Source organism: Antennarius striatus, chromosome 15 (assembly GCF_040054535.1).
Source record: "Antennarius striatus isolate MH-2024 chromosome 15, ASM4005453v1, whole genome shotgun sequence".
In the NCBI taxonomy this organism is placed as follows: Eukaryota; Metazoa; Chordata; class Actinopteri; order Lophiiformes; family Antennariidae; genus Antennarius; species Antennarius striatus.
In genome coordinates, this window is record NC_090790.1 from 13,409,613 (window position 1) to 13,433,739 (window position 24,127).

Consider the following 24,127-nt stretch of genomic DNA (forward strand, 5'->3'; position numbering starts at 1 on the left):
ATTGCTGTAGTTCTGATGGAAACACACCCACTAAGTTTTTGGAACAAAGTCTACTTTGGTGTGAGAGAAGAGGATGCAGAAGACAGGGTTAGATGGAGGAAACTGATTCTCTGTGGCGACCCCTGAAGGGAAAAGCCGACAGGATAATATTTGATATGATGCTCGTTTACATTTAGTGGGAAAATGATTCAAACACCGTTATACATTGGGTTCACATGCAAAACATAAAATCTATCAGCTGTTTGCAACAATCAGATCAAACAAGATTATTTCACTTTTACTGCTGCAGTCCTTGAAGTTAATGCAACTTCAAACTAAATAAGTGATGGGCCTACAAAGAGGAGAGGGGTGGTGGTCATATGACTGGGGACCAGAAGATGCTGCTTGAGGAGACTGCCAGACTGGGAGGTGAAAGGGGGTGTGAGAGGAGAGGTCAGAAGAGTGTAAAGGACTATTAGATTATAATATACACGGAGAAATGATGCAGTCTACGTTTTGATCAACCATGTTTTGTAACATACAATCTGTCTCATACATTTTCTTGACAGCAGTTCTAAAAAAGGGTGAAGGTTCGGACCATCTAACACATTTTAGTATCACACAAACATAACACAAGTAAATGCTAAATACACTTTTTAAATAATGTCATTTATTAAGGAAAATATTCTGTCGACTGATGAGACAAAAGTGGAACTTTGTTAAAGGTGTGCATCCCTCTACATCCAGTGTTCCACAAAAACACCATCACACCCAGTTAAACATGGTGGAGGTGGTGAGGTGATGATTTGGGGGCTGCTTTGCTGAACAAGAACATCGGGCCATCGATTTGTGAACTTGATCAGCCTCATCAGTCTGAACTTCGGATTGAGATAAATTTAAACAGGCTAATGGAACTGAAGTAAAACTTCTCTACAAGCAAGACTCCTCCATAGTGATGTGAAGGATGCATTGCAGGTAACAGTAAATATTTCATGGCAGTTGCTGCTGTGAAGGTGGCACAACCAGTTATTAGGGTTAGAGGGCAATTATACTCTCAAGTGACTGATATGCGGTTTGACCTACTTTGTCAACTTTCATTTGCTCACTTAATCTTTAGTTTCAATTTTAAGTTACTTTGTTGATTTACAACATTTAACTAGAAGAAACAAGCAAAAATAGAGGAAATCCATAAGGTGGCAAACATTGTATGTAATCATTCCTTATCTTAAAGACGAGGCTAAAAATAGCACACTGCTCCATTGCAGTAGACTTTACTAGTTCATGTAAAGTCAATATTTATTCAGCCATCTCTTATACAACAAACTACAATACTAAGCCTGTGCCGATTGTACCGGTTTTGGTCTCATGCTTCAAAGATTACATATAAGGTAGATATTTTTTTGAAACATGTTCATTGGAGAGGTGATGTCCAGCAGGCCACTACCTAATCCTTCACTATCTGAATACTCACACGCCATTGTTTGCTTCACTGGAAGAGTTTTTGTGTAGATATGATCATCCATTCTCATCCTCTGACGTCTGGGAATATCATTATAGCTAAAAACCTTGACAGAGACGGTGATTTTATATTTCTGAGTTTTTTTATTTCTTCTCCATGATCTTCCAAAATCAAAAAAACAAAATGATCAAAAATACAATATAAACTTCTGAAAATCGATACACAGAACATTTTTTTAAGTTTCTTACACAGCGCAAACAAAAACAAAGCAAAGACAAAGTCCATGTGGCTAGTGACTCTGCTAAGTCCTCTTTGCTATTCTGGAGAGCAGAATTTGGTGTTACACAAACGTTGACCCCCCTCCTCTCCCAGCCCCTACTATCCCCAATCATATACAGTTCACTAGTTTAGGCATTTGCCACAGACGTACAGTACAAAGTGCCCAATGAAAATGTCCTGGAGTTAACAACTGTGTTGAAATGTTCAATCAAGCAATTCCGCAATCCCCCACTTTGTAATGTACAACGTACCCAGCCTCGTGAACAAGAGCTTCTGATATGGAAGGTGTAGAGATGAGCTGACGGTCAGGGTGTAAGAAACAAACAGGATGATTCCTGTTTCTTGCTGTCATGTCATCAGGGTCGATGTGGTGAGCAAGTATTAGATAAGATCCACCAGCTTGATCCACATCCAAGGTGGGGAGAAAGTCAAATTGTTGCGCTCAATCCAATCGGCCAGTTTTATTTATATATATTTACTTATGTTGATCTCATTAAATTCATAGCCTAACACCTGTATAATACAATTCTTTCCAATCCTCCTGTACACAGAACAAATCTTGTCTTACATTTAACCAACAACTGTTTACCGAGCACTTTGAAACATGATGGCATTATTTTAGTCATAGTCATGGAAAAACACGAAATACTAGAAATGCTTACTTGAAAAAAATCTGGCATTTTAAATGTTCAACTTAAAAACAAGAAATGGCAGTCTGGAAGAAAAAAATGTCCATAGCTATGTGTCCACGGATTTGGCCAAATAAAAAAAATATGCTAGAAATGAGAATGTCTACCCTGGTGGGTAGAACTGAAGGAGGGGAGGTCTTCCTGTCCTGGTTGCTGGGGGACGTCTGTGGTGCTGTGCAATTCTCTTTTCTTGCCCCGCATTGTCTACCACTCTTTTTTCTTCTCATCCATAGACACTCCACCTGGTCCAAGTGCTACCACCAACAGAAGGCCGCCGATAACAGAGGTGGTCTGGAAGAAGTCGTATTTGAGGAAGTCATGCATGGGCTTATAGGCGGGGATGGTCCAGAAAGCGTTGAAGTAGACGTTGATGGCCAGCAGCCACATGACGAGGGTCAATGCTGCTAACTTGGTTTTGAACCCGATGGCCACCAGGATGATGAGGGCCGTCCCGACCATGTTCTGCAAGATCTGGGGAAAAATGTAAATGTTCAGGTGGGTGAAGTTTTAATGTTTACAGCACGTAAGAAATACCATCAGGCTGCCCTGAAAGACATTTTTGCAAATATACATAATTAGGAATTAATGAAGGATTTTTGATTGACGGACAAAGTACAACATTCTACTATAAGGTAAACTAACTCTGTCTGAAAAGGGTGTAAATTTGGCAAGCTGAATGCATTTTGTACTGTAAGGGAGACACAGCAAGGAGGTGTTTGATTGACAGTGGTCCACAGCCAATCAAGACGCAGATTACAAAACGCTCTAAAAATGCACTAAAAAAGCCACGCATGGAGGCTGTGAAAAGTGAACTGCAATATAGCAAGGGACCACTATACAGACGTGAGGCAACATCAGTATCCTCCTCTAATCCTCTGAGTATGTAAACAAATATTTCCAAAATTATTTTAATTCTAAAAGGAAATCAAATTTGTTTTGGTATTTGGAAGAATGCAGGTGAGCAGAATTGTTTTTTCAATGCTAAAACATCCTTCTGTGTCAAATGTTGGTTACTGTCACTCACAGAGAAGAAGCTGGAGTCAAAGTGCAACAAAGTCATGAACATGAGCACCAGCAGAACTCGACCACCCAGCTGCATGTACTGCTTCGGCGAACTCTCTCCCATGGAGGGGACTCCAGCAAACATGCTCTTTCCTTCCGAGCGAGACTCGGCCAGCAGCAGAAGCAGGCCGCCTCCGAGGGCAAGGTTTCTGGGACAGAAGAAGATGATGGTTATTTTTGGACGATGCCATCCGACCTGCAGCTGCTCAAGCCTAATAATGGGGAGTTTACAATGTGATCTCAAGTCAAGCTGTTTTAACATGAATTTGTCCACTTTTAACCTCATGTTAGAATACTGACTGGCACAAAATGATTGTTACAATAATGCTGCTTGCTTATTTTCTTTGGGAAATTTTTGATCTGGTATTCTAACACTATTTGACTATTAAATCAGCAGTTGAAACTGAAGAACTGTTTACCTTGACGTATAAAACTTACCTCATCAAAAATTTAAGGTCCCATAAAATGCTGTATGCAACAGTCTGGGGGACAGGGAGAAAGGGAACATTCCAGATTACAAACAACGATATACTGACTGCACACTTTTATAATGCAGCTATAATGTAAATGTGCTTACCTGTAGTGCTATAATGCCAAATAGTCCAAAACAGGCATATTGTACAAAATTTCTACTAAGGATGAGGACGCAACCACCTGTGAGGGGAAACAAAGGAAGATAAAGATATTCAAGAAATGTTTCATAAAGCTGAAGGTCATCAGGGGCAATAGTTTTCCATGCTACCTGGAATGATTTGAATATTTAATAATCTCTCAAAAACTACATGATACAAACATTTCAACTTTTACTGCCTTTAGTTTTCTGTTCTGGTTCTCAATGAACATCTACTGTTATGTTTGTGCTTCAATATACAGCTCATGGGTGTATTTCTGTTTCTACTGCAGTATCTAACTGATTTGCGGATCTCCTTCCACCATGTTGGTCTCCCCTTACTTCCCTTATCAGCAGGATGGTTTATAACCCAGAACTGTGCCTGTATTTATTTTACAACCTGCTGTCAACTGTGGAAATGATGAGGCTGAGGCACATGTAACAGATTTTAAAAAACAATTTGCCCTAGATTTAAACCTCAACTTTAGACTCACGCAAATTATATTATTCGACCGATAATGACATTTGGTTGCTAATTTTCCACTTTATATTGCTAGCATCAAATGAAAAACCATCTTCTTTTCTTTCACCAAAAACTGTACAAACCATTTCTCACTGAAGCTATACAAACATGCAACTTTTTTAAATAGTAAAATCTGAGATTACTCATGGATTGTCCTCATTTTACATAACCCTTGAAGGCAGAGCATCCTGTTCACTTACCCAGCTGTCCTATGAGGTTAAGCAGCACAAAGCACGTAGCCAGGAAGTAGCCACAGCTCCAGGTAGCCTCTATGTAATCTCTCTGCTCATTCCACTGGAACCACATACGGATGCCGTCTTCCAGGAAGGTGCTGATGAGACACAGACGTGCCAAGTGGGGCAGGTACTGTTTGGTTACCCGCAGAAACTGAACAACAGGTTGCAAAGAAGAGGACAAAAGATGGACAAGAGAAAGGACAGATGGGTTTGCTGAGCTTTGGTTAAAATGCTAACTACATTAATACTGAGAAACAACATTACTGAGCCAGCTACGGCGTAGTTCAACCAAACCAGAGTCCCAACAATGGAAGACAAGAATCACATGTTTGGCTATGAACTGTTATTTACGCTCTCAATTGTAGGGGTAAGAATAAACCCACTTTTGACTTGAATGCAGGTGTCGAGCTATGTAATTGAGAGACTAGTCATTTTATGCAGGACTGCTGACAGTGAGTGATAAAAAAAAAATTGAGTAACAGTGTACATCCTGTTGTTAAGCAAAGGAAACCTCATGCTGCTACCAGAAGATAGTATAGAATTCATTTTGCAATGATGAGCAAATGAAACAGATGGGGTTGCTCCTAGGTATTTTTTTCATCTGTTCTTATTTTTGCTGCAATATTAAAAAAAGGATAGATAGATAGATAGATAGATAGATAGATAGATAGATAGATAGATAGATAGATAGATAGATAGATCTGCTGTGGTGCACAACGATAGAGCAGTGTCTCCCTGTGAACACACAAACGGGAGCTGAAACAAAATGACAATCTAGCCTACTTCCAGCGCTCAAAGAGAAGCTATGAAAGCCCTTCAAATGCTACAACGTAACGGTCTGGGATCAGTGACCTGCCTCAGGCCCCGCCTCCTCTGGGATCCACATCAGCACTGTCAGACCTCAGCAGCCAATCAGCGTCCACCAACACCCACCACTACCGCTATGTGCTACAGGAACGGACGGAGCGCGAGCCAATCCGGACAAGTCCGATGTTGCTGCAACAATCTAGAAATAGACCCCTTTTGTGGAATAACGGGTAGCTAGGTAACGTGTTAGCGAGGACAATTAGCGAGAAGTGTGCTTAAGATTAAGCTTAGCAGAGTTTCACATGAGCAACATTCCTGACATCTGTATTACAATAGAGAGCATTCCTGACCGGAGTACTGTATAACTCAATTAGTTCATCCTATCAGAGACGTCATACAGTTCTGGCACGCGACACAACCTCCATAAAAACACATAGGCAGAGCTCGGTTAGCTTAATTTAAGCTACTGTATTCATCTAAAATGGATGGCCTGCTCCCTCATGCGAAAGATCAAGACCACAGCACGAGTAAAAAACCCCCAAAACAAATCTATGGGGTAAACTTGGTCCAAGGCCAACCTGAAATGTGATCTTGACATCTCAGCTCAACTCCATGAATCAACGCACTTCCTGTTGTCGCAACTAACGCAGCGAGAATGCCTCCGAAAGACGTAAATAACCACAAAGCTAACCGGCTAACGTGCTCGCTCCCATATGTTAGCTAATATACGTCGTGGAATTACAGTTAAAGACATCCCAATAAAACAGGATACACTAAGAAGCCACCATTCATTCTCCGAGAAACTTAGTATAGCATCTAGTATGCTAACAGCAGCTAATGTTAACAACTGTCGTGCTAAAATTGAAGTTACCTGGTCTGCCACGTCTTCGGCTGTGTTCATGAGATCCTCCTGTCCCATATTTTTTTTTTTTTAGAATATTACGATAATTATTATTATTAAGGCTAAACGCAACACAATTAAAAAAATGTGTTGGATTTATCGCAAGCTGCGATTGTACCGTTCCTCCCCTGTAAACGTTATTTACTTGAAGAACTCTCGATCGCCTGGAAGCAGAGAAAGGCCGCCTCCGCCCCACAATGCCCCGCGATTTGACGAGCGACACGGAGCCCCCCCACATGGTACTGCAACCTCTGTATGCCACGTATACCGATCAGTGCAGGGGCTCCAAGCAGCTATCCGCCGATGTTTACGGCTTTTAACTGGCTAAACAAGTGACTTCTTAATTCGGTAAAAAAATTTTTTGCTGGGAGTCGCGTTGATATTTTTGCCTCCAAATGTCGCGTATTTCCCTTTTTAAACATGTGGTTTGCACGCTATAACTGCAAAATATTTTTAATTTATTCTAGTGGACGTGCATTGTCGTCGTGACAATCACAACATGCATTCATGCATTTAGCGAGTATAAATTGAATAATCTATAAACAGATTTAATCAAAAGTTTATCTAACGCTCAAATGTTTTTTTTAAATTCATTAGCTCATTGCACATACACCTGTTTATGTTGTACATTTCTGTTTATCTTGCATTTTACTGCGTTATGTGATTTCAATTGCCCCTTGGGGACAAATAAAGTTTTTTTCAATTGAACTAAATTTAATTGAATAGATCACACAAACAGGAGGGTCTTTTTCACCAGCACCATCATAACCATTCGATAATGTAGTCGTCACACTTTCCCATTTGCTTGAACGTCTTTGTTAATTTTCATAGTAAAGAAAAATACGTCACAGTGATGACACGTCACTATTAATTATGCAAGAATGTATAACTACAGTAAACATGAACATATTTTTTCTGTCACGTGGTACAGGCCACGACAGACTTATTCACCCCCCACCACCACCACCACCAACCAAATAAAAAAAGTCAGTCTCTCATTCATCGCCCTTGTCTAAACAGATGAAATCATTTGACAGTTTGCCTTCACCAAATTATTGACACTTTCCCCAGTGTTCTCACACTCCTGGAGATTGGCCATGTACTGCTGTGTTTGACAGAGCACAGCCAGCAAACCCACCACACCTCTTTAAATACACTGCTGTGAGCTCAGAACCCTCCAGCCTGCCCTCCACAGTTAACACATATCCTATCTCCATCGGCTCCATCGGCTTCTCCCTAAGGCTGCATGTAAAACCTGATGGAACATGTTGCAACGTAAATACTGTTGTGATGTTTCTTTGGAACTGGTTTCAGAAGCTGCATTTACAAAAATAGAATATCATGAAAAACTTCCTTGTTTTGTAAGGTTATTTCATAAAGTTGAAAGTTGTATATCGTAGAGTCATTGCATGTACTTTATTTTGGTGAATATAGCCTACAGCTTCAAAAAGTATACCAAAATAGAATAAAATATTTCATGTCAAACATTTTATGTTACGTCAAACGTTTTAGAGATGATTTCCTTTTCCAGCAGAACTTAACATCTCCCCCAGCCTCGAAACTAAATAGAAATGATTTGCCGATCGTGGTCTTTCTGTACTTTTTAAATTTCCCAGTTTGGGATAACTTAAGTATATCTTATCTTTTCTTACCTTACTTGATTGATTGGCCAACTCACCCGAACCTGAGAAAGAATCTTCTGAGTAATAATGCACACGTGGCAGCATAACTGTTGAGACAGAAGAACATGTCTACTTCCTGTCTTGGTGTCCAGCTGCCACTTAGGCAGCTTTGGTTTTGTTTTTTTAATTGAATTTTTTTAGAATTTCAGAAGTGTGCATCATGCATTAAACAAAATCAAAACATGGTGATGTGAATTTACCTGATATCAAAATTGTACAAGTTGTACATTAAAGTCAGCTGAAGAAATCAAATATGAGATGCACATCTTTAGGGTCCCTGCAGAGTATATGTAAAATTTCATTGAATTCTGTGGTTTTTGAGGGGATGCTCATGGGCCATATACTCTCACAAACAGAATCACAAGATATTTGGTAATCCTCTACACTCCATTCGCATAGGCAAAAAAAAAAAATCAACCATCATACTAGAAATAAAATTTCAACACAATGAAATTGTTTTCAGGAGAACAACCAGTGGAAAAACTGCCAGTTACATCAGCAAATAAGTGCCACTGCTTCATGACCATTTTTAACGTCGTGCTTGACGTAGTTTCTTACATAGCATTACATCATGACGCATTTGCTCCGAATTATACATTTAAAAACAAAATCCGCTGACAATGTTTGCAAATCTTTGCCAAATTGTATATTACATTTATGCTCTAAGTTGGAAACCAGAAGATGCTGCTATGGCATACACTTTGAGACTCCAACCAGCCTCTTTGGAACTTTGAATCATACCAACTATGAAAACAGGCAACGTAACTTTTGCAGAAAATCAAATGGAAGTCATCAGGCCGGTTCTAATGGTGTAAAATAAATAAAAACACGACACGCATACTGCTTCACGTTTTATTTCTTGCTATGCACTTTTCCATTTTTCTTACGTCCTGACTTCCAGCGGTTATTTCTTAATTTCTTTGTTAAACTGCCACCCTGTACCTGAAAAATACAAGACAGCGTAATTAGTCAAGCGAAAAAATCATTATCTAACTTGAATTTCAGACACCTCTAAGTATATCATTCTACTTTTTCAGACCTTCTTGCGTTTTTGCAGCACCTGCTTATCCACCTCCATATCCTCTTCATCTGTTTGGAAGTCATTTTCCTCCTCATTCTTGTTATCTTCTGTATTTTCCTCTGCTGTGTTTTTTGGAGTGAATATGGTGGCTGTGCAGAAAAGTGACAAGTGTGAAGAAAGTGAGAGTTGTAACAGTTATAACACAAGTGTAAAGTGTGTTAGAGTGTGTACTGACGGGGGTAGAGGTCACTCATGCTGTCCTCTGAGTCACTGTGATCCTCATCACTGGTTGAAGGTTCCCATATGCCGCTGCTGTCTTTTGAGGGCCTTCCTCGGTGAACTTCATCTCTGATGACTTTGGGCTTTTTCTGTGAGAGTCTGGCTGGAACAAATTCAATTCCTTTCTGCAGACACTCTTCATCTGCAGCCAGAAAGAAAAAGAGTCTAAAACCAAGATAACAGTGTAAAATTTCCAATATCATCTACGAGCATTTAATTATTTGGTCTTTTCTTTTTAAAGCTTGCAATCAAGACTATTACAGAAATTTGATAAAATCATTCCTGTATGACTGATGTTAATATTGGCAATACTGCAGGAACATTTAATTCCATATTTTTCTGATTTTGTTGCTGCACATTCTAAATTGTATAAATAAATGTGATCCTATGTTCTGGATATAGAAGTGTACAGCTCCATATTAAGGCATGTAAAAGGTTATGTAATACTACCAAAGAGCTTTGAAAGATCAAGGTACAATGGCAGCACTGATAACACCTAGAACAATGCATGAATTCAAAACTCCAGGTCGATAATGTGTTTAGAATGTCCGTGAACACGTCTCATAGCAAACTACAAAAAATGTGGGACCTGTGTGGACTTGGAAGGAATACATCCTGCAGAATGATGAAGCCACAGATATGTTTTTTAATGCTTTGCCTTCTCAAGTGCTGATGGTTGCATTTTACTCTTAAAAGCATGAAAACTGTGCTGCTGCTGTCCTGGAGGTGGGGCAGTCCACCAAACAAATCAGCAGGACAGTGAATGCTCACCCTTCCACAGCAGCGTGACTGTTCCAATGCTGTGGAACAATGTACACTTGTTAACAGCATGCATAATACAAAATCAGAATCAAAATATCTAACTGCTGCATGTCAAGGTAGTTTGACCAGGCACCACAGCAGCAGACCAGGCACATCCATCACAGGTCTGTGCAAACCAAAAGAATACTGTCAACATGATGGAACCAGATGACGTACATCAGTGCTGTGCTAGTTGGACCATGGGGGTGGTCAGTTTCTGGAGGAGAATTATATCACACTTGGAATAACCATCATAACTCTCAAACTAAACCTCTGAAATGAAGAGTAAACCACCATTTCCAACCCCTTGGGTGTGTATCCACTTGTTACTGTAGTGTGGAAGTGATGAACATGCAAATAAGTGATGCACTAACATCTGGAAAGGGCTTTCTTGAAGCGTTTCCCGTTAACGTGTCTTAGGATGTGATGCGGCTGCCGGTTGATGTGCCTGAGAGTCAGTTTACAGAAGAGCTGGTTCCTGAAAAACACAAGAGTGGCATCAGTAAATTCAGACAAGCTACACAACAACAGTGCTTCAGAGTAACTAAGAGTGTAAAACACAGTGGTGGTACATTTTCATGCAAAATGTGTTTCCTTACGGTTGTTTTGTGCTCGGTACAATGTTTGGCTCATACTGGCTGTAGTTGAACTCTGCTGTTGCACACAGTTTCTCATATTTCTTCCCTTTAGTGAAGTTCTGCAGCTCAGTCAGTTTACATGGAAGCTCATGGCCATTAAGTGTGCATTTTATCTGAAAAGGACAACGTAACATGACACGCATGTTCATTTCTGTGGCGTCACCTTGGTAATTATGTGATAACTGAGGCAATCATTGTTAGTGTTTCAGCCTCGATCAACACATCTAACCATCATAACACATCAGCACATGGGTGACAACAGACAGTAGCAGCATTGCTAGCCGCACATCGAACGGACAGTGGATTCCGTCTACTGTGGTGTCATTTGTTCGCTAACCTTCTTGCCATCTGTTAACTGAAGAAAAGGGTGGTTAAGAAGAAACGCCTTGAGATCTCCAGGTAATTCATCCATAGTCAAACACAGATCTTTGGTGTGTCGTGGTGGCTACCCACTTCCACAGCAGTAAATGAAAACTCGTGGTTTGAGTGCGACGACACTGGCGCCTGAAATCCTGGCGCCACCTATTGGTCAAAGTACAAAAGGACAACGAAGACAAAATAATGAAGATTCGTCGATTAGCACGTTGTTTGTGAAACGTGGATATTTAAATGCAACAGCAGGCGCATATAAGTGCATATACTTTCGATTCCGCAGTTAAAATGTAAACATTATTTCTCTGAAAGCAGGTGCAGGAAGCACGTGAAGTCAGCTGACAACACCTGACGACTCGAAGTATCGGGAAGCTGAAAATTAAAGACGTCACACTCTGTAGTTTTTTCAGAAACTATAAATGCAGAAGTAAGCTGTGTTGATGTAAGTTGAACTACAGAGCAAGTCGTATCATCCTTGAAACATTCAACAGTAATCCATACCTTTTATTTATTTTGGTACGATGTTGAAGTAGAGATAATTTCACTCAACCATAAGAACATTTATTAATAGTTTGGTGTGCACACATCTTTTCCGATAATACGATCTTTATGCAGTACTCGAAAGCCCCGCCTATAATTTTCCCATAATGCATCGCTCCAGTAAACAAATGTCTGACGTCTGTCAATGACAACAGATGTGAGCTATTGAGCTAGCTTTGGATTAATTTAAGATTTACTCTGTAACAACTGATTGAAAATCAGGTTGAGGTAGACGATTAGTTGGTTGAATGTTAATTTAAGTGAATTTAAACTGATTGTTAATTTAGCTGGTCTACTTGTTTGCGTCACGGCACACAGGTACCGAAAGCTAACGCACCGGTTTTTGCTATAAAGTAACGTAACAAAGGTGACCAACTATGTCTGGACCAAATGGAGATCCAAATATCTCAACTGATGATGGAATAATCAGCGACGAAGATGATCTGGGCCATGAAGGTAATGAGATCATTCTGTTATATTTAATTGTAATCAGTCTACTGGAATCTCCGGTACAGTTAAGGACGAAGGCTGTTTTAACGCAGTCTTATACTAAATTTCGACACGGCCTCATGTGACACATTTGAATAACCGTATATGCTCTAGGTTGAGATGCTACACAACATATGTTCAATGTAGTGTTACATATTATAAATACTTCATCGGTTTTCTATTCCATGTTTGTAGTTAATGATATCAATGTCATTTTGGGATTCAGCATGAGACCCCCATCGAACTTAATTTAATTTAAAAAAATCTATACTGCATATGAGTGTTTTCAGTTTTGCAGGTCAAAATTAAGCATAGAAACACTGACATACTGTGTAGTAGTCAGTAGTCTTCTGCCAACTGCTTTGAAAACAATATCGGACCACAGACGACATTTAATTTGAAGTGAAATTAACTTTATTTACCCCCCCTCGTATCTTTTACGATGGACTTTACGGCTGTTGAATTGTTTCTCTTTGTAGTTTAATACGTGTAATGTTTGCATCATAAATCCTGACCAAATGAGTCCTATCAGAATATTATAGACATTTATAACTTCTGTTTACATCAGAAATTCATCTTTTTTTTTTATAAAGACCTACTCTTTCCACGTGACTAAAAAAAAGTCCTCTCTGCTCCACATCCTCAGAGTACGAAGCCATCAATTCCATGCTTGATCAGATCAACTCTTATCTGGATGACATGGAGGAACGGAATGATTTGCTCAATGGAAAATTACATGAACTAATGGAGTCAAACCGGCAGGCTCGACTGGAGTTCAGGGCCCAGCTAAACGGCCATCAGACCCTGGAGAATTGCCCTGCAATTGAGGACCCCTCGTCACCCGGCAGGGACAAGGTGGATGAAGATGCGGCTGGCAAATGAGTGTTGAGAGGAAATGGATCAGTTGGATCGAGTTTGGTAGGATGAAGGGATAGGACTATTTATGAGTCAACCTCTAACCTCTGTTGGACCAGTGCCTCTGATTTGATTCATTTAATTTACATCCCACTTACAGATGAGTGTGCTTTTCCTTCATCACTTAAATCTTTTTTGTTTTCTGTGCTGTACTGCTTGTTAGTTCCTCAGCAGGCCGAGGGGAGACTAGAATTAATTTATGTGTTACAGCTTTGGGAAAACTGATGTTAACTGATTTGTTAATGTGAAAAAGGCTAGCACCTTCTGTTTCCTGTGAACGAGTATTGAAAAATAATCTATTTTGTGTTAACAGAAAAATATGCAACATTCCAAAAGTCTTGCTTGTTTTATTTTTGACTGTAAATCTACTTTGTGCTGTCCTATATGTGTTCATTAAACTCCATTAACAGAAGTGACCTAGCCTGAAAATATTTACATGTTAAGTGCTGCTGAGAGTAAAAACTGTGTCAACCAAGTATGGGAATTGTCAAAACATTTTAATGTAAATTAAAATGACCCCAAAACAAAAAAAACATCCAAAAATACACTAAACTTCCAGCAGTTAGAAAACATCACCTGGTTGTTCATGTCAACTGGTCAGCAGCTGAATAAAAATACAATAAGAAACGTACAGCTTTATTTGAAATCATTGTACATCCTTTTTTCTGCTGCCTGCTTCTCAGATTGAAAAAGCTCCTTCAAACAAACTGACGCGATGCTCGTCATGCAGCAGTCATGAATCGTTACAAGAAATCGGTCTTGTGGCTTAAAATATCGGATATTTTTGGGTGAGATTCCAGAGCAGCAAACTAGTCATGAAGAACAGAAGAGACACATCCTTGATTATTCTCTACGACTGCAGAAATACTGGAACCACTTAATGTTTTACAGCTGAAGGAACTCTAACTGGGATCATTTGCTGTACTTGTGCTTCAATCAGTTCAAATATTGATTTTGTTACATTAAATATCTAGACATTGTCTTCCGTGCTCAATAAACAAGAAGGAAAGAAATAAACTTCATAGCATCAATGTTCAAGTAACTTTTATCTGCCTTCACTGATAAGCTTTTAGATTTTAAAATTAGAAAAAAGTAGACCGAGTTTAGCCTTGTGTTAATGTGTACAAGGGAAGTCAGGGACAGGTCACAATTTAAAAGCAGTGCCTTGTTGGTATCGCACATCTTTTTTTTAATTTTTAAAGTCAAAAGTTGAAGCTGCAGCTGCTGCAGATTAACATATTCATGTGACTGTGCTAATGTTAAAGAGTTGGACAATCTGCTGACAGGAGTTCCCTGTTGAACTACTTTGCTACTAGATTGCTCAAGGATTAAAAACTCACAATACAAAAAGATGACAATGATAAAATCAAAATAACAATGTGTTGCAGAGAGAAGGCCACAGCTGCTGACAACTTTTTCATGACATCAACTTGAACCCCCCCTCAAAAATTTGTCCGATCGTCTACGATCGGTTTCAAGATCCAGGGCTTGTCAACCTCGAAGCTGAAGTACCATTTTAACACTTTTTTTTTTTAAACAAAGGCTGTCACCCTCAAAAAAACACTTAATTTGGCTACATTCTACACTTCATCTCCCTAAATGCCTCTGCTACATGTCAACACTCACTCACCAGAGCCAGCTAAAAAATGCAAAAGTTAAAGCGGACAGTCCTCCATCATCTACCTCATGATCCTCTCAGACAGCAGGGTGGAAAGGAGAGATCAATGGATAGAATCCAAAATCAATGGATAGAATTTTTTTGTTACTTGAAGTGAGGAAAAAAAAGAAACTGGGGAGTAGATTCTTTTCCTAACTAAAAAATGAAAGTGTGCGTTTGTGTTAACTGTTTCACCACTTTACCTAACATATCAGCTGTTTATTAATTCAAAGTACAAGTGAAGCTAATGTAAAAGTCAGTTTTGCTGTTTCTATGATTTTTTTAATATGCTACATGAAGAAATAATCTCCCATGGATAACTTCCCGGTCATCAATGGGAGATTTTACTTAGACCCTTTTAACCTGAGTTTTCTTTCTATTAATTATATGAAGACAGAAATGGGATGCTCCACGTAACGCCTATAAGGTTGTCATACTAATTCTTGTGACATATATGTGATTTTCGATTTCAAGCAAAGTGCACAGATCAGTCTACTGAGAAAAATGATCATTCTTTTGAAATATTAAAATTCTAATCAATGATTTCAACTCAGATTTCCTTGATATCAATTTTCCACCCTGGCAGAACCCTTATCATGGGGTGTCATGCTCCAACAACGATTTACCTGCAGTCAGTCTTTAAATGGGTGTGATGTTAGGGTTAAGGTGGATACAGACGGGGCCGATCACTTCTTGGTCTCTGTTTCATGAGAGCACCACTTCACACACCAACGTATCCTGTTCTCAGGTTTCCTCTCTTTCCACTCCTCATCTCTGACTCAGCGTCTGTTCGCCACCCTCCCTGATCTACGTTTGGGTGTGGCCTTAGCTTTCCCTGAGTCGATCTTTTTTCCTGGGGCAGCGGCTGCTTCCTCCTCCTCCAGCTCCTCGTCCCCTTCCTTTGCAGTTGCTCCTCTCTGTGGGTCCTCTCTGCTGCCAGTGGGCAAGTCAGCCAGTTGACCCTGAACTACACAAGCCTGGGATGTGGCCTCTTCCCCCCTGCTGGGGCTGGTGGTGAAGTCCTGTGAGGTTTGATCGGGCACTGCTAGTTCTTCCAGTCGTTGGTTTCCTGTCTGGCTGTTAATCTGAGTGAGTGAACACACAGTCTGCGTGGAGTTCACGTCTGTCACTAAGCCAGCGTCGTCACAGTGAGGACTTTCATCCAGATGGTCTGTGGTGGCTTCTGTTCCAGGCTTGATGTTGTCTGGAGCTCCTAAAGATTCTCCTGACGATGCGGCAGCTTCTTCTTTTTGACTCAGCAACTCTTTATACTTCTGAGAAAAGATAGTGAAAGAAATATTAAGAATTGAGTAGGTGTGTAGCTTAAATGTGAAACACAAGCAACCAAAAATATCAATAATGTAGCTAACCAGGCATCAAACGCTAACCTTGAGCTTCTCAAAGTGCTTCAATGATTTGCAGTGGGAGTGCAGGGCCGATGATTCAAAGTGGTAAAACTTGTGGCAGACTCTGCAGATGAAACCTGCGACTGGAACAAAAAAACTGGACCCTGTGTAAAGAAACCCCCCAAAAACAAACCATTATTCAGCAACACTGACTGTTATCGCAAACATGCAGGAATTCAGCCATTCAGGGAACTTTCAGGAGTAAATGGTCTCACCGTAGATCGTGTTGGGGTTGTGCTGCTCGTCACAAGTCATCTCTTTGAGAGTCACTTCTTTAAAGGAGGGCCAGTCATCCTGCAACAGGTCACCACAAAAAAATTCTCTCTCTCTCATTTTGGGTAAACATCAAATGCAAATAATCTCCTTGGCTGGATTTACAAACACAAATTTTATTCAAATCACCAGTTTTTCTGAAATAATTTGCTCTCCATCACCCAGCTGTATTTCCTCCCCTTCCTCCACAGAAAATCCATCAGCGTCCGTGGCTGTCAGGTTGCCCAAGACCTCACAGCCCTCCCTTTCCTGCAGCTGGTTAACAGCAGGAAGCACAGATGTTTCATTTAAGGTTCATTTATTTGAAAACAATCGTTTATTGGTTCTAAATCATGAACGTCAAACAGATACCTTTTCTACTTTTTGTCTGTGCTCCACAGACTGTAAGTGCTCCACAAAGATCTGGGATGTCCTGAAGTGTTTCTTGCAGACTGTGCAGGACGAGATGGCTGTTCTACTGGCGAGCTGAGGGGAGATGGAAGGAGACCAGATTATCGCTGCGTGATTCAAGGCAACAAGAAAAAGCTGTTCGATTGCAAATTACTTTATGTTCCTCTGTGCGACGGTGGTCCGTGATGCTGCTGGTGAAGTGGTTGTGACAGGTGGCACACCAGTGCTTCGAGTCGTCCTTTTTCTCTCTGTGGAGTGAAAAAAAGTTGAACTCTCACATGTGTGTTTCATAGGGTGTTTTGCTTTTCCTCTAATGAGTGCTTTCTGTGTTTTAAATGGACCCGTCTTTGTTTGCTCCCATTAGAGACTCCTGTACTCGTGGAAGCAGCGTGACCAGGCATGCATTGCTCATGTGCTGAATCTCCATCATTCTCTGCTGGTGAGAAACACTGTTCATATGACTCCTGAAGTTCTGCACAAAAGACAACAAAGACAAGATGAGCATATTGATTAAAACAATCCCCTTTCTTCCCACTGTGCCTCTAGACACTGACGTGTGTGTAGATCAACCTACTTGCTGGTTGTGACACGTGATGCTGCAGAGGTAGCAGTAGAACTTGTTGGCATTCTCCGCTCCGCCCTCCTCTCCTTCCTCCTGGTTGTCCGGTAAAACCAAAGGAGAATCTTTGCCCTCTGAGTCTTCCTTCAGGGGCACATTCACCTGCTGGTCATCCTCAGTCAGGCCTCCACTCGGTGACGGGGCTGACAAACACCCGAGCACCTGCAGAGACGGGCCAACCCAGATTGAAACCCGCTATTGTGTTTATTTGTTTGTTAATAATCACAAATAACGGCTCCATTAACCTCAGCAGCTCCGCCTTCCTCCAGTGCCTCAACAACATCCGATTCCCTGGTGCAACCTTCTTCCTCCAGGATGACGTCTGGGAAAGCAATCGTAGCCAAAACAACACATTTGGATGAAGCACGAGATTCACATCGGAATTATTTTTTCCACATTTCTGCTGGTTTTACCGTCAGGGTGGCTGAGGTCTGTGTCGATGTTACGATCCGAAGAAAGAACTTCCTCATCTGTATCTGCGATAGTGATGGTTTCAATGACTTTATGTTCCTTGAGCTCCTCTGACCTGAGAGAATAGCAAGAAATAATAAACAGAGAGAAATGGGAACAGTGATCAAAGCAAAGGCGTAACTGCTCAGAACATTTCCCCTCTGATTATCTCATACTGGATAAAAAAACAACCTAGAGGAAGAAACTGAAACACATATTTCCATATTGCCTTATGAGATTTTTTTGTTATTTTCATGGAAAACATTTTGGCACTGAGATTGGTGATTTGACTTCAAATCCATATCATAGTTACTTCGATGACTATGTGCTTTTTTTGCACTGCCTGCAAAGTTCTCGGGAAAGCTCTGCTCTATGGTGAAGACCCCTGCTGGTTTGCTAACTGACTCCTCTAACTGAGACCTCAGTGTTTGCCTTCGTAGGGAACTGGGGAAAGCATCAATCAAATTAATCAACATGAGCAAGATAAATAAATTACAGCATGTCGGTTTAAATACTCCTTCTGTTCGTGGTCTGACTGCTACATTCTCTGCCTACCCCTCTGTTCTCTGCCTCTTAATTGCAGGTTCTTCAAGTTGATTCCCAGTGGATTGGACAGGTTCATCCACCCCTCCTGGCATCTCTGAGGAGCAAAAGGGCAAGATTTGAAAGGCTTAAGTACAAATGTTCACCACTGATTTTTTTTAACAAATCCACATAGTTTCTGTTCTTGACAACAGGGTGTCATATATCTCAAGCATCACATCTCATGTGTTCTACTTCATCTCCCACCTCAGACTGTTTGCATGTTTCAGTACTGTTTGGACTGCAGCACTACCTGTTTCAATGATCTCAGTAGTTTCATTGGTGCTGCCAGCAGCTGGTTGATCATCTGTGGTTTCTGTTGCCATCTGCTCGCTGTCCCTCTTTCTGTCTGGCTGGCGAGCTGCCGCTTCCTTCATTAAAAAGATTTCAAATTTTAAGTCCTATACTGATCTTTATTTTGCGGCAAGATAGGAAAGCTGTTTTTGTGAGATATGGTACTTAGCAAAATTGTTCAGCAAATTCATCTTCTTGCATACAAACAATAACGTCTGTTTAATCAGTGCACAGTTATTTGATAACTTGTTCAGCCTGGAGGGCAAAATCAAGCAAAAGTATTTCCCCAGCAATTAAGCAATTTAAATTTTTCTGAATTATTTCAGAATTTTTTTGGCTGCTTTTTAATTTGCCTGTAAGCATAGTGTCAGAAAATAAAGAAACACACTCATCACAATTCAATTTCTCAACACCTAGAGCCAAAATGTCCTCATTATTTATTTTATGAATCAAACCCGTCTGTCTGAAAAAATGTCTGTCTTGGTTGGAAACTCACAATTTCACATTTAAACCACCTTTCATCGCATCAGACAGTCACATATTTTTCATTTACATAACCAGATTACTGCGCATTAGCTGGTCTGAAAACCAATACAGAGTAGTGATTATGATCTTGAGTATGATGCTGTTGTAATTACTGTGGTGGTGATGGAGGGGAAGGACGAGGAAGAAGACGACGCTGTGGTGGTAGTGTTATTGTAGTAGCGAGCATGCGGGTGGAACGGTCGAGCAGCTGGGAAACCCATGATGGGGGACTTGATGGCCATGCCCATGGGAACCGGCCCCAGCAGAGACGACCTTGCTGAAGCTGCAAAGAACTGACGGAACTGCTGCTGTCCACCCATCCCAAAGCTCCGCATGTTGCCTGGGTTGAAAGCAAAGCATGACATGGACATGGAAACATATACGCAGATGGAAACATTTTGATTTTAGATTGTATAGCTTTGCTATCTCTATGCTGCAAACCAAACAGTACCCTGCATCTGCTGCATCAGCAGGGCTCCCTGCAGCATGGGATTGGGGGCGATGATGGTGGTCTGGGTTGCCTGGCACAGGTTGACCATCCTGGGAGGAGGGGCTGACTGGGGAGGAACAGGCATGGCTCTGGGCAACAAACAAACAGAATATTAAATCTGCAGGTTGGGACTTTCACACATATTTGAACATCTCTTACACTCCAACATGTGCAAACCGAGTTCACAGTGAAGCCATAACGGAGAAAACCAGAAGTAGGGCAGAGCCCACAAACCAGTAAACTAACAGGATTTCTGTAATTACTGTCACTGTCAGAAAGGGGAGTAAAAAGATCCACAACCTCACTGAAATGTACACATAAACCAAATCAATATGCGATGGTCAAAGATCTTCCTGTCAACCAGATTGAAGCAGTCAATTTAAAAAACCTGGTAATTATTACAAGCACGTGTGAAATTTGTGAATGTGCTAAGGTTAAGATGTAAAAGACAAGAAGAGGGAAACAACATTTGTGGAGGCGTACAACTGCAAACAGTGGTTACCCTCAAATGAAAATACAAAGTGTCTGCTTTAAGGAGACAAAACACAACTTAATAACAAATCTTTTAGAGAAGAGACCATTTAATCGCATATAAGATGTTAAAACACTAACGACAATGTGAGATTATCTAAAATAACATTACATTAAAACAAACCACACATGTTAATGTCAAAGATCAGGTTGTTATCTTTGCTTATCCTCAATCTGAATAAACAAGCCAGTTATGACTTGAGATTTTACGACTCAAAATTGATTAACACGCAGGTTATAACAGGTATATATTGTATTTTATAAGGGGGTTGTGACCAGAAGAGCGAAACAAAGGTCATGTAACGTGATCACACTTTTATTCGACTAGCGCCAGTAATTTCCAATATACAAAAATCTATATTTTATCAACACAAACTTTGAGCTTGCCAGATAAATGAATATAATAATAAAAATGTACAGTTATTATATTTAAACGAAAGAAACGTTGTTGGGCATCCAGGCATCAATCAGTGTCGTCTTTCCACCTTAGCAACCACAATCCACGCATAACTCATCGGGAAGGCCCGCCTAATCCCCGCTGTCGAGTTGACGGCCTTACCGCGGCGTCTGGTGGTGATGATGGGCGACATGATGCCCCGGGGGCGGCTGCGGCGGAGGAGGTGGCGGAGGCTGCTGCTGGAAAAGTTGCTGTAGCTGCCGTAGGTGTTGTTGAAATTGCTGCTGCTGCTGTTGCTGCTGCTGATGGATGTGTGGGTTGAACATTACGGGATTTAATTTCCTCCGTTGGGCTGCGAGTTGACAGACCAGCAGGTGTGTGGTGCCAATGTTTTTAGTCGGTCGTTAAAATAAAAATATCTCTGCATGGGAAGGAAAAGTCTAAATTATTTTGTGTCAGAAGAACTATTTTTTCTGTAAAAGCAGCGCGGACGTTCTAACAGGTCGTACTCTTATTTCACCTTGCTAGTGTTAGCAAGCACGCTAATAATTTACTTTCTGCTGTCCCTTAGTGTATTGTAATTTATTTCATATCGTAGCGAACTGTATCGACACAGCAGCACATTAATCACATATTTTTGTGCGTAAGTGGTAAATTAATGAATATCAGTAACACCGAGTCAATAAATTACCAGCTACATCAGCAGTGAAACGACCGAAGCAGCACTAGCCACTTCTCAGTAACTCTATCCTACAAGTTAGCTTAGCATTGAAGTAGCTTAGCAAAGTCACATATAAACCATCAGCACTTCCTCGAGAATTTCCAGTATTCCATAGTCCTGCATTGTTACCACATTCTCAGGACTAACCTCAATGAGAAGATAGTTGATTATCCGGCGGCAATCATAGCACAGCGATGATCACTTTCTCCAAGCTCCGATGCAAGTGGCATGTAAAGCAGACACCTAAACTGTCTCCAGTGACGCACGCTGTCGTCCCCCACAGGCTGTCTGGAGTACTGCAGTTTCTTCTGTGCACGGTTGGTGTTTCAAGGTGATTTGCATCCAAAATGCTGCTCTAATCCTGACCTTTCGATTCAAATTATTGTACATTCAATATACTTATATATTTGTGTGTACTCTCTCAGATTTCCTTTATGTTTCGACAGTATGCTTCCAAAAACAAATCTTAAATTAAAATTAGTGTTGATCCAATGGGGGGGTCACAAGTAAATTGTATAAGCAAACATTATCTTCATCTGTCAACAAATGTCTGTCTGGACCAAAGTCTGGCCAAATCCAAAGACTGGGTGACAGTTTACTCTCAATGTTTTAATTGTCCATGACATCATAAACTACAGATACAGTTTATCCCCACCTTACTGCCAGATGTTTCTTCTTCTTTTCCTTTCGGCTTTTCCCTTCAGGGGTCACCACAGCGAATCAATTTCCTCCATCTAGCCCTGTCCTTTGAATCCTCTTCTCTCACACCAACTACCTTCATGTCTTCCCTCACTACATCCATAAACCTCCTCTTTGGTCTTCCTCTAGGCCTCCTGCCTGGCAGTTCAAAACTCAACATCCGTCTACCAATATGTTCACTATCTCTCCTCTGGACATGTCCAAACCATCTCAGTCTGGCCTCTCTGACTTTATCTCCAAAACCTCTAACATGTGCTGTCCCTCTGATGTACTCATTCCTGATCCTATCCTTCCTGGTCACTCCCAGAGAAAACCTCAGCATCTTCATCTCTGCTACCTCCAGCCCTGTCTCCTGTCTTTTCCTCAGTGACACTGTCTCTAGACCAAACAACATCGCTGGTCTCACCACAGTTTTGTACACCTTTCCTTTCATTTTAGCTGAAACTCTTCTATCACACATCACACCTGACACTTTCCTCCATCCGTTCCATCCTGCCTGGACACGCTTCTTCACCTCTTTTCCACACTCTCCATTGCTCTGGACTGTTGACCCTAAGTACTTAAAATCCTCCACCTTCTTGATCTCTTCTCCCTGTAACCTCACTCTTCCACTTGGGTTCCTCTCATTCACACACATGTACTCTGTCTTACTGCATCTAACCTTCATTCCTCTCCTTTCCAGGACAAACCTCCACCTCTCTAGCTTCTCCTCCACCTGTTCCCTGCTCTCACTGCAGATCACAATATCATCTGCAAACATCATAGTCCATGGAGATTCCTGTCTAACCTCGTCTGTCAGCCTGTCCATCACCATAGCGAACAAGAAGGTAAATCTGGCATTTACTGCCAGATGTTTAATGTGTGGCAAAGGGCAGTCTTATCAGAAATATTAAAAAAGCTATAATTTGAGAATCAATAATTATTTCCAAAATAACATACAATTTAAAGACATAGAACAAGTCATACATACTGTACTTTTATAAATCATACTGGGGCTGCTGGGACTCTGTTTTGAACTATTTTAAACTCATTCTGTCTCAGCGACCAGATTTCAAACTCAATCTAGGAGGCCCATTTTTTAAATTATATTAATTACCTACAAATTAATCTGGGACCTGGCTGGATTATTATGTTATTTATATTTATATATTTATATATTTATATATTTATAATGGTATATTTATATATTTTTTTAAATAATGGGGGCTTACATGGTTTTTCTTTCTTTCTTTCTGTTATTCTATATAAAGCTTCTAATGTTGTAAACATTATATACTGTACCTTGGAAAGTGCTGTTTAAATTATTTCAATTATTAATAGTAGTTTTACTCTGTGCATGAAAATAAAAATTGTATGAAAAAATGTACCTAAATGTGACTTTCCTGTCTTCTGTCCACGGTGTTTCAGATTCAGCACCGCAAACAGGCCAGCTCCATATTATTACAATGGTATTAAAAAGCAACTAATTTCTTTAAATACCGGCTTCAGGTTGATTGGCCGTTCCAAATTGCCCGTAGGAATGAGTGTGTGTGTGCATGGTTGTATGTCTTTGCGTGTGGCTCCGCGGTGCACTGGCGTCGTGTCCAGAGTGTCCCCCAAGTCACGCCCTATGCCGCCGAGATAGGCTCCGGCTCCCCGTGACCCTGAATTTGTGTCAGGTAGGCTCCAACCCCTTGTATGAAGATTGTTTCCATATTGCTCTTCAAAGAAAATGAGATTTCAGCTTCCTGGGGAGGGAACCCAAAGCTACGTGGGGGACAGCTGATTGAAAAGGCCTCCTCCTCTGTTGAAGGATGTTTATTTAATTGAGA

General features: G+C 40.7%; 4 protein-coding genes across 4 annotated transcripts; 1 reads left to right on the forward strand and 3 right to left on the reverse strand.

Moving 5' to 3' along the window:
* Window positions 1-1,567: 1,567 nt before the first annotated feature.
* surf4 (surfeit 4) lies at window positions 1,568-6,746 on the reverse strand. Its single transcript, XM_068334468.1, has 6 exons — window positions 6,516-6,746; window positions 4,802-4,988; window positions 4,046-4,122; window positions 3,907-3,950; window positions 3,431-3,617; window positions 1,568-2,877 (listed from the first exon to the last, which is right to left on the reverse strand). Exons 1-6 carry the CDS (start codon window positions 6,561-6,563, stop codon window positions 2,611-2,613), a joined length of 810 nt encoding a protein of 269 aa, XP_068190569.1. The 5' UTR covers window positions 6,564-6,746; the 3' UTR covers window positions 1,568-2,610.
* Window positions 6,747-9,065: 2,319 nt separating this feature from the next.
* On the reverse strand, window positions 9,066-11,488 carry surf2 (surfeit 2). Its single transcript, XM_068335180.1, has 6 exons — window positions 11,304-11,488; window positions 10,928-11,079; window positions 10,703-10,806; window positions 9,484-9,669; window positions 9,267-9,397; window positions 9,066-9,169 (listed from the first exon to the last, which is right to left on the reverse strand). Exons 1-6 carry the CDS (start codon window positions 11,376-11,378, stop codon window positions 9,080-9,082), a joined length of 738 nt encoding a protein of 245 aa, XP_068191281.1. The 5' UTR covers window positions 11,379-11,488; the 3' UTR covers window positions 9,066-9,079.
* A 510-nt stretch (window positions 11,489-11,998) lies between these two features.
* Window positions 11,999-13,676, forward strand: bbln (bublin coiled coil protein). Its single transcript, XM_068335121.1, has 2 exons — window positions 11,999-12,334; window positions 13,014-13,676. Exons 1-2 carry the CDS (start codon window positions 12,256-12,258, stop codon window positions 13,247-13,249), a joined length of 315 nt encoding a protein of 104 aa, XP_068191222.1. The 5' UTR covers window positions 11,999-12,255; the 3' UTR covers window positions 13,250-13,676.
* An 82-nt stretch (window positions 13,677-13,758) lies between these two features.
* On the reverse strand, window positions 13,759-21,895 carry ciz1a (cdkn1a interacting zinc finger protein 1a). Its single transcript, XM_068335120.1, has 16 exons — window positions 21,765-21,895; window positions 21,059-21,317; window positions 19,930-20,057; window positions 19,592-19,818; window positions 18,913-19,030; window positions 18,633-18,717; window positions 18,041-18,153; window positions 17,873-17,949; window positions 17,583-17,789; window positions 17,350-17,480; window positions 17,163-17,256; window positions 16,970-17,083; window positions 16,748-16,873; window positions 16,561-16,639; window positions 16,328-16,449; window positions 13,759-16,213 (listed from the first exon to the last, which is right to left on the reverse strand). Exons 2-16 carry the CDS (start codon window positions 21,220-21,222, stop codon window positions 15,719-15,721), a joined length of 2,280 nt encoding a protein of 759 aa, XP_068191221.1. The 5' UTR covers window positions 21,223-21,317; window positions 21,765-21,895; the 3' UTR covers window positions 13,759-15,718.
* Window positions 21,896-24,127: the final 2,232 nt, after the last annotated feature.

Excerpts from the sequence above, each read along its gene's own strand:
- surf4 (XM_068334468.1), bottom strand. The coding sequence starts at position 6,563 with ATGGGACAGGAGGATCTCATGAACACAGCCGAAGACGTGGCAGACCAG. Across the intron at positions 4,989-6,515 it reads CCGAAGACGTGGCAGACCAG|TTTCTGCGGGTAACCAAACA; the intron begins GTAACTTCAATT and ends CCTGTTGTTCAG. Across the intron at positions 2,878-3,430 it reads TTGACTCCAGCTTCTTCTCT|ATCTTGCAGAACATGGTCGG; the intron begins GTGAGTGACAGT and ends ATTTTTCCCCAG.
- surf2 (XM_068335180.1), bottom strand. The coding sequence starts at position 11,378 with ATGGATGAATTACCTGGAGATCTCAAGGCGTTTCTTCTTAACCACCCT. Across the intron at positions 11,080-11,303 it reads AGTTAACAGATGGCAAGAAG|ATAAAATGCACACTTAATGG; the intron begins GTTAGCGAACAA and ends TGTCCTTTTCAG. Across the intron at positions 9,670-10,702 it reads CAAGAAAGCCCTTTCCAGAT|ATGAAGAGTGTCTGCAGAAA; the intron begins GTTAGTGCATCA and ends TTCTGGCTGCAG.
- bbln (XM_068335121.1), top strand. The coding sequence starts at position 12,256 with ATGTCTGGACCAAATGGAGATCCAAATATCTCAACTGATGATGGAATA. Across the intron at positions 12,335-13,013 it reads AGATGATCTGGGCCATGAAG|AGTACGAAGCCATCAATTCC; the intron begins GTAATGAGATCA and ends CCACATCCTCAG.
- ciz1a (XM_068335120.1), bottom strand. The coding sequence starts at position 21,222 with ATGTTCAACCCACACATCCATCAGCAGCAGCAACAGCAGCAGCAGCAA. Across the intron at positions 17,481-17,582 it reads TCACGTGTCACAACCAGCAA|AACTTCAGGAGTCATATGAA; the intron begins GTAGGTTGATCT and ends TCTTTTGTGCAG. Across the intron at positions 16,874-16,969 it reads ACAGACAAAAAGTAGAAAAG|CTGCAGGAAAGGGAGGGCTG; the intron begins GTATCTGTTTGA and ends GCTGTTAACCAG.